The sequence below is a fragment of the Lissotriton helveticus genome, chromosome 12, assembly GCF_964261635.1.
Source record: "Lissotriton helveticus chromosome 12, aLisHel1.1, whole genome shotgun sequence".
Taxonomy (NCBI): Eukaryota; Metazoa; Chordata; class Amphibia; order Caudata; family Salamandridae; genus Lissotriton; species Lissotriton helveticus.
This window is the reverse complement of record NC_136073.1, coordinates 806,325,109-806,334,920: the sequence shown is the minus strand read 5'-3', so window position 1 is coordinate 806,334,920 and position 9,812 is coordinate 806,325,109. Positions and strand designations below refer to the sequence as shown.

Genomic DNA, 9,812 nt, shown 5'->3' with positions numbered 1-9,812 from the left:
ACAACCATTCTAGCTAGCCTTCTATCAGATTCTCTGGCTACTGACATCCCACTTAAGGTTGCTTGTAGTAGTAAGATGACGACTGGGATGGCAAATTTGCTTAACTCCCCCCTATTTATCAGGAGGATTTATTAATAGCCATTAAAAGCCTCAAATCAGGGTTCCCTTCCAACCCATACCCGCCCAGTTTATTTGCAAACGGGGCTCCTATTATTAATCAGCACATAAAATCCTCAACGCTTCTTTGTCCACAGGAGTGGTTCCGGTACAATGGAAGAAGGCTAAAATCCTACCCTTGCTCAAAAAACCTTCAGCTGACCCAAGTTTTCAGGAAAATTACAGACCCTTTTCCTAACTCCCTGCTCTTTTAAAGGTTTTAGAGAAATGGGAAAACCAACAACTCCCACAATATCTTGAAAATAATGATCTTCTACACCTGAGCTAACCTGGGTTTAGACCCAATTTCAGTACTGAGATGGTGCTGATGGAGTTCTCTGAGCATAGACCAGTCAGCGGCCATGGATACAGTTCCCCATTCAAGGATGTTATCCTGACTCCAATCTGTTGGGGGTCAGTGGCATAGCCTTAAAGTGGCTCTCATCCTTTCTGGAAGTGAGGAGTCAGGAAGACTGGATACCCACGTTCTCTTCAGAAGTGCACAAGGTATCAGTTGGAGTGCCCCGGAGCTCAGCTCTACTCTACTTAATGCCTGTCTTAAACCCCTCTGGATTCATAAAAATATACATCGCATTGACAACATAGGAAAACTCCGATTGATTCGCCAATTCCCAGATGTGTTGAATAACGGGTGTTTACACCAGTCCTGATGATGATCTCGAATAACTGAGATCGAAACGCCGGCGACCACCTTACAACAAAACTCCTAATGTGTGTAAATTGTGTATAAGGAGTTTTTCTATGTTGTCAATGCGATGTATGTTTTTATGAATCCCTCTTTCTCTTATCACAGCTCGCTTCCTTTTCACTTATCTGTGAGCACCGTATCCATACATTTTTGAATACCTCTAAATATTGTAAAATAAATGAATTGACTTGCAATGTTCAAATGTGTCCCGCCCCATGATTGCCCTCCCATTTCTCAAAACTAATTATTTTTCCCATAGGACACAGGAATTAAGATTGATGTTCGTTAGTTAATTTAATATCTCTTGGACCGATTGGCCTATTACAAACCATTGTTTTGGTTAATCATGTACTACCCCAGGTTCCAGTATTGGGGCACCCTTGTTCTCTATATACAGTTAAGAATGTAGGCATCACATTTGATAGGACCCGGTCTTTTCAATCTCAAATTCGATCAATGGTAGGAACATGTTATGGGTTGCTACGTATTCTGAAAAAGTTACTTCCTTTGCTCTCCTTTCCTGCTAAAGAAATCTGTCATTCAGGCTTTGATAACGTCCCGATTGGACTATGGAAATGCTCTATACTTGGGTCTTCCAGATTATCTTAATAAACTGCATGTTGTTTGGGATTTGGCAGCTCAAATTCGTTTGAATCTCCCCCCAAGGTCTCCCATTTCCACTCACTCGAAGGCTCTTCATTGGCTCCCAGTAAAAATAGAATTCTCTTTAAAACACTTGTTCTTGTTAAGAAAGCACTGCAGACCACCGAGGCAAGCTATCTCAGAGAAAGGATTAAAGAGTATGCTCCTTCTTAAAGGATCCGATCTTTTGCCGGTCAGATGGCTAAGATCCAAATATTCATCGAGCAAGAATTGGAGGCAGGTCTTTCTCCTATCTCGGGTCGGTTGCCTGGAATAAACTCAGTTTGGAGCTATGCACAACAGCTGAGACATCAATCAATACTTGTATGTTTCAACAGGAATAGTGTCACTGTTTTCCTGTCCGGATAGCCGCGAGGCCAGCGCCCTCATTTGAGTATCCGTGCGCTTTATAAATCCCTTTATCACTAGACTCGCCATAACGCAGCAGAATTACTCCTGTTTAATGTCAGTCCTCACTGGGATAATGTGATTTGTGGGTAAATAATTTATGAGTGTAAATTCAGGTTTTGCAATACTGAAATTCAAATGGCTTTTTGAATGGGCTTGTGTCTAGAACTATTAGGCTTGTGTTTCAAATTTACGGAGGCGTATATCTGGCCAACACTTTATCCATGTGCAGACATGTGCTCGCAGCCCTGGAATCCCCCACTCCTACCAGGACTAATTATCTATTGTCCTCAAACGTCTCATTTATAACAAAGGATTGTTTTAGCAACCCCAACACACTTTAATTAAACTGTCTGGTCTTGTACTCTTCTGAATTGAGGGGCTTTCTCCAGAACTCTCAGTAACACAATGCACTTAAGAATCAGCCAAGTTTTTACTTAGCGCTTTAGTAAAAAATAACTGTATACAAAATACATAATTTCGCGTGTCAAAAACCAGTTCCCTTCAGCTGTGGGTGACAAAGTGCTGTGTACCGCTGGGTCCAAAAGCAGAAGGATGAGCTTGGGGAAGTTGATTGGGGTGAGAAAGATATGTTCCTGTTCAGAGTTCTTACTGCTGACAGAATCACATGTCCCTATGTCGCAGTCTTCTCCTTGTCCTCGCCCCACAGTAGAGTCTTTGCAGAGATGGCCCATGGTGGCCACTCTGGTCTTCAGTCTCTGTAGCCGCACGTGTGGTGGGCAGCAGCTCAGTTACACTCACAATGTGCCCTCCTCGATAAGTTTGTTCAGGCCGTCGCAGATCTTCTGAAGATGGGGTCTGAATGGCCCTTTGGGCTCATAAAGCTGGCTGAGCAGTTCTGTGTCGGCAAAATGGTTGAAGACGTGGCAGATGCGCCCCTTCGACTTTGGTGTCAAGTGCTTGTCCACCAGCTGAACCAGCAGGTCCCGGCACTTGCCAAGGATCACGGCTAGTACGTCCTTCTCGAAGGTGAAGTCCACCTCGTAGAAGCTGATGGCTGTCATGGCGCCCTGGTGCAGCTTGCTCTTGAAGTCTTCGGCCAGTCGCAACTCCTCCGGGCTGAAGCAGTCATTACGGTAGAGCACGCTAATCTTTACCGAGATCTTGATCAAGTTCTTGATGACCTTCTGCGAGGCGGCTTTGTTCTTGGTATACTCCTTAGATACCTGGTAAAGCTCGTCCAGGATCTCGCTACTGGTCTCGTCGATTAACTTGTTGACCACTGACCTGGTGGCCATGCGACTAAGAATCTTCTTCTGTGCCTGAAGCGCCAGGTCATGGGAACTGAACCGCTCCATTGTAACTGAAAGGAAGACACAAAAAAATAGATCTCTCAGTTACGAGGCAAATACATGACAAAAGATGATACACCTTTTAGATCAGAGAGAGAATTCAGTACATATCTTAGTTTAGAGGTATGAGGAAATGCACATCTTGGATCTGAGATGGAAGGAAAACATTCTTAGATAAGAAGCACAAGGATGTCTCTTAAGATTAAACCCACAGAGAAATCCATCCTTACATAAGAAACATTTCTTATATTAGAAATACCAGGAAACCCCTTAGGTCATAGACATAGTGAAATACATGATTTATATTAGAGGCACACGTAATGCCATCTCTTATTCCAAAAATACAATCCACATATGCCTCTTACATGAGATAAACAAGGAAATACATCTTTTACAATGGGCATACATTAAATAACACATAGTAGACCTTAGATCAAAGAACAGGAAAGAAGGGTTGGGATCAGATTCACAAAGTAGCACTTCGCTTAGGAAAATCCAATATAAATACATCTTCTAAAAAAACAGATCCATAAAAAATAAATCCCTTAAGTCGTAAATGCAAGGAAGTAAACACTTTAAATCAGAGATAGAAGTAAAATATTTAATTCAAATGATGGTTAGTACCACATATGTTTACAGCATCAATAGTAGAACAGCAGTCACAGAGCTTGAGCCTAATGTGTCCTCGACATTCATGGTAGTCTGTCAGAAACACGGGTCTCTGCCCACCCCAGACGAGGGCCCACCGACACATTTATAGATCCCTGCCTGACTGGCACCTCGAAGCCGGAAAAGAAACTGAAAGTGCGGCTAGAGAATTTGCCCCCTTGTCTTTCACAAACAAACTCCCAACCCCTAAGTATGTTTGTGGAAAAAAAAACATGAATGTGCGTGAGAGCATTATTTCTTTTCAACGAATGGGGAATGGGGTAGGGGAAATATACAATTGGAGAAACTCTCTACTATGAGCAGAAACCCAGTTGATCAGTGGTGGCAACCCTTTGACAGACTTGTACTCAGTGGCGGCTGCTACCTGGAAGAAGCAGTGGGGCAGGGTGGGGGGGTAAGGGATGGGATCGGGGTAAAAAAAAAAATCACTTACCTCCCATCCGGCTGGCTGGCTGTTGCCTCCTCTCCTGCGTCCTCTTCCTGGCTTCTTGGGGGAAACAGGAAGCAGGAAGCACCAGGGCTCCCACGCTCCCCGCAGCCAATCACAACTCTGCCATGCTGTGTTGTGATTGGTCTGAGCACTGTAACACGGTGCTCAGCCAGGGGATGGAGGTGTGGGCATGTTCTCCACGCAGGCTGTAATGCAGCCTGCATGGAGAACATGCTATGTGCGCATGACAGTTTGCCCGACACGTGAGGGCCGGCCAATCACTCGCAACGTGAAAAAATAAAATAATAACCTCAAATTATTATCATTTTATTTTTATTTTTTTACACTGCATAAAGCAGTGGGGCGAAGCTCCTCCGCCTCAGCCGAGGAGCCGCCACTGCTGGTACTGGCTTTTATTCTGCCACTGGTTATCACCCACTGGATCCTGCACTCTAAATGGGCCAATGGGATGCAAGTTTGGCAGGCAACAAAATCGCCATTTAATGGCAATTCTCCAACACTGCTGAACTCTGCATGACCCCTTAGTTCCCTCTATGGCATTCCAGAGGGAGAAAAGAGTGAGCCAGGGAGGACCGGCCGCCCCCATCGGCTCTCAGTGTCTGTTTAATTATGAATTTCACTATCTACAACTGAGGTGCAAAGCAACTGCCTCACTACAACAGCAACCAGCCCATCAACACCTCATTAAACAGAGATTGTTTCTCTGTTCGGATTGATACCGCTCAGATTCCATGCATGCCAACATTCCTTCTCCAATGTTACACAATCATTAGCTGTGAAAGAGATATGTATGTTCCACTCTCTGCTGTCTTCCCTGCTGGAGTTCACGACAAGGGAACAGGAGTTTATGATAATTCAATTTCTACGTGGCCTGCAATAGCTTCAAAATGCTTTATCTCTTATATTAACAAAAGGTTTTCAACTTCAGGGCTATAGCGTTCTTCCGCCAGACACAGAGAGATCCATTTAATAAGCAAATTATTTATGTAGGTATGTAGGGTGTTAAAATTGATTGTTATCGTTCATCAGATCATGAGGTTGAAAATAATTATTCATGTTTAAGAAAGGAATCTTCCTACTAAACACTATGGGGCAGATTTACAAGCCCCTTGCGCCTCTTTGCGCCGCCATTGCGTCACTTTTTGTGACCCAACGGCGGCGCAAACAATGCGCCCTATTTACAACATGACGCTTCTAGGGAGATGCGTCACGTTGTAAAGCCCTGCGTCAGGTATAGTGTATGAGGGGGCGTTCCTACACAGGAAAGCCTCGTAAAAGTGACGCAGTGAAATCTACAATATTTCGCTGCGTCACTTTTAGGACGCCACAGCGGCAAAACTTTACGCCAGCTTGAAGCAGGCGTAAGGAGTGACGCAGTATAGTGGGAGTAGGCCACAAAATGCTTTGCTGGAGTTGTGTCGTGCTTGCGACACGACTCCAGCAATGCGTGACTTTTGCCCCAACAGATGCGTCAGAATTTCTGACGCATCTGTCAATCCTTCCGCCATGGTGCGCCGTATTGTAAATACGGCGCATCCATGGTGGCGCAAGCAGTTTTTAGGGTAGCGCAAGGAAAGTGACGCATCTCTGTAGATGCGTCACTTTCCTGTAAATCTGCCCCTAAGTAAATATGGGCAGTTATTACCAGTTCTGCGGTGCTCCATTAGTAAACTGCAGAAGGATGAGGGGCTGTCAAGCCCTGCTATGATCTAAGCCTGAGGCTCAGGCGATCGGTGGGTTTCTGAAGTGGACAGACTAGCCCACTGGATTACTGACTGGTACAGGTTTGCTCCGTTTCATGCACATTTTTATCATTTCTCGCCTATCCACCTCTGCTCCCATGCTGACAGGATAGTATGTTTTCAGTTTAAGAAATCAGTGCATTCTGGGAGTTGTAGTCCTAGTTCTCTTCAATTGAACCAGTTGTAATCCTGCACCTGAAAAGGATGATTTGGAAATGGAGGCCCAGGAAAGCCAATGCCCTGTGACCATGGTGCCTTCCTCCCCCCGCACAGGTAATACCGACCCTACTCTCACTTCAGGGGTGGCGTTACTGCAAGGTAGTTTTTTGTCACTTCCTATTTTTCCACGAGTTAGTGGGTGCTGAATTGCCCCTAGAAGCACCCCTAATTTCAGGCCTGGTGGTTTATGGGACTAATGCATCCATCCTAGGAATCTGTATTCGACCTCACGGTCAGAGATTTACCTCCAAGCAGGTTCACTCAGCCTTTCATCCTTCCAAGGACAATAATAGGACTACCGTTGAGTTGGGCAACAATAAACATCGTTTATTCTGCACCAACTTGCCCCCACAGTGAAATGTACGCTTTACGAATATATGTTGTGCTGCCAGGGAGGCAAACTGTCACTTTGCCTAGGCTGCAGCGACTCCTAAAATTGGCCATGCCTAGAGAGAGGCCTCTGTCTGGCCCCGCCTCCTCCTCTCATCCTTGGCACCTGAGCTCCACTGAGAGCAGGGACAAGTTCTATAATTACTCCTGCATCCAGAGCTGGCACCGAATCCTGCCACAGGTGGCTTCTCTCCAGCCGCCCACAAACAGACAGAGAGGAGAGGTGCAGACATGGTGCCAGGAGCGGCTGGCACACATCTGTTCTTCCCTGTAGCCTTAGCTGGTGAGTGTATATGTGAAGGCCGGGTCATATATGTATAAAGACCCTCGAGGAGCCAGACATGATCGCTCTAGATGTAAAGTTAATGTTGGGGTAAATCATCCAATATATAAAAAAGAACATTTATAAAAAAAAATAGAATCTTCGTTCATTATTCTACACTTCGTAAAATCAAAGACCTATCCAAAAAGTGCTGCACCATAACATCATCCTCATCTTAAAAACCATCATCATAAAACTGTATATTAAATTATTTGGTTTTCTTCTACAATTCCTCCTAATTCCTTTAGATACAAATGTATGAATTTAACCCCCCTGCATTAAGATCAGTTTCAGCAGTCCAAGTGGGATGAAAAAGGTTGGGTGGCTCTAAAAGGGGGGCTGCCAATGACGTGCATCTAAGAAACGTCCACAAGAAGCCTGGCCGAAGGAACTAATGCATATGAAGGAGAAGGCTGTGTTTAAATGAAAATCACAGAGTTCTACTGGGAAAATAATACCAGCATCAGCTGATAAATTATTTATTGAACAGTTTATATAGCGCCATTACCCTGGGTTATACCAATACAGTAACAAGGGGGTACCTTTACTGCTTACTATCACTAGCCTTGGAGGGTCACGTGGACAAAAGGAATCATTTAGTTACTCAGTTAGACTGAAACAGCATCTTAGGCCTTGGGACATCATCACATTGTCCTCATCTGGCGGTGAAGCTGTGTGAGACTTTGAGGCAGTGGCGTAGCAAGGTCAGGTGGTACCCAGTGCGGAAAATTTCTTGTAAACCCCCTACCTGCGTCGAGTTCGGCCGCGTTTTGTTGCGTTTGTTGACTGAACTAAAAAAGTTTCAATACGTACATATTTTTGCCATTTTGTCACCCCCCGCAGTGATGACACCCGGGGCGGCCTGCACCCACCTTCCTACGCTGCTGCTTTGAGGTACATTTTTGTTTCATATGGCGAAGGGCGAAAGTAAAAGACTTCATAGGGATTTGGTTTAAAATAGTTATATATAAATTGTTATATATATTTATTTTGGGGGGGGTAGTGATGAGTGTGGAGTGCGGACTATAAAAACCAGGAAGGATCACTTTTTGTGTGGGACCCCTTTACAAGACGCAACACGCCGGTCCCTTGAGCGGCTTTAACATACATAGTGATCCAACTGGGTTCCTACCGCGCCCCTGACATACGAGGTATCAGCGACATCTCCCATTTAACTCATGTTACTCCCATTTATTTTGCTCACGTTCATTGGCTGGGATCTGCAGCACTTTCATTGGTCCACTGGTGACCTTATAAAGGTTTCCGTCGGCAACTGAAGTCTGATTGGACTTGTGAGGATGCGCAATCCGTGAGTGAACAGGCATGTGCCTATGTTAAGTGTCTGTGTCAACTTCTGTTAGTCCTGAATATTGTGGTTGTTTAGAGGGGGAAACCAAGAGTTGCAATACTTGATAGAGCACCTTATGATAAAGGAAGGTATGAGATACAGCTTATAAAAGCATGAAGAGTAAACTTTAATACCTCTATAGACAACAAGTGTAATCACTCCATGTAGGCTGTGCTATTGTAAGGGCTGATGACTGTATGTTAAATAGGCTATAGGAACCTGGGTTCATCATTAAATGTGCCGAAGGCAACTGTAGGCTACTGAAGGTCATAACTATATATGCGAAGACATTTATTTAAGCCAGGACCAAGGACTATTAGTTAAGGCTTCTGTAGGAGGCCAGCTGACCATCCCAGTTGTCCGTTTTTACAGATTTTTACATATAAATACAGACAGAAAACAATGTGTTTCCAGTCTGTTATTTTTTTAAAGTGGAAAAATACAGAAAATTTTGTATCTTCTCAGTGACTCTCCTTGTTGTTCATGAATTCCCCGCCAATAGTCGTGCAGATTCAGTGCATGATTAGTCAAAAAACACGTTAGATTTCCTTAAATAACTGCATATCTTAAGATACGTTTGTGCTATTATGCATATATTTTCCTGTGACTTTATAGTTGTATTACATTTATCTGCTAAATGTGCTAAAATCGGACAGGCATCAAAGTACGAGTGCACATTTATTGGTTAAATAAATGTGGATATATACAAGTTACTGCTTCATTTATTCACAAAATAAATATGGATAAATACCGCGAAAATGGCCAAAAAATAAATGTTGATGGAAATGTTGAAAAAATAAATACTGTAAAACTGGGAGCCCTAATGATTGCATACATCAAGGCTGCTACAGGAGCCTCGGCGGATCACTGTAGATGATAAGGCCACTGAGGAACCAGGTCTGCACACTACATATGTCATGCCTAAGGCTCCCTGTTTTCCGTTTTTACGGATTTTTACAGATAAATACAGACAGAAAACAATGTGTTTTCTGTCAGCATTTATTTTCAAAAGTGGATAAATACAGACAATTATGCATCTTTTAAGTGACTCTCCGTGCTATCTTTCATGAATTATAGGCCAGCAGCTGAGCAGATGGACAGCATGGGAATTAAAAAACAGGATGACATTTCTTTAAATAACGGAATATGTCAACATACATTTATGGTATACTGCTAGTATTTACCAGTGGATGTATTATTATGTAATATTTGGCAGCTTAAATTGCTAAAACGCGACAGACATCAAAGGATGAGTGCGCGTCTATCAGTAAAATAGATATGGAAATGTACAGTTTTACAACTTTATTTATACACAAAACGCAAAATATATATGGATAAATACAGATAAAATGGCCAAAAAATAAATACCATAAAACCAGGAGCCCTAGTCATAACTCAAGACTGGTCCACATCATCTCCATCAGTCACAATCAGCTGAGAAGG

At 43.5% G+C, this 9,812-nt stretch overlaps 1 protein-coding gene across 2 annotated transcripts in view; it reads right to left on the bottom strand.

The window, feature by feature from the left end:
- Nucleotides 1-1,146: 1,146 nt before the first annotated feature.
- Nucleotides 1,147-9,812, bottom strand: part of TNFAIP8L2 (TNF alpha induced protein 8 like 2) — a 56,279-nt gene continuing 47,613 nt past the window's right edge. For both annotated transcript variants that reach the window (XM_078671202.1, XM_078671203.1), the window contains exon 2: nt 1,147-3,239. In XM_078671202.1, the coding sequence (XP_078527328.1) occupies nt 2,674-3,234 (561 nt within the window). In that variant the 5' untranslated portion in view covers nt 3,235-3,239 and the 3' untranslated portion in view covers nt 1,147-2,673. The remainder of the gene's footprint in view (nt 3,240-9,812) is intronic.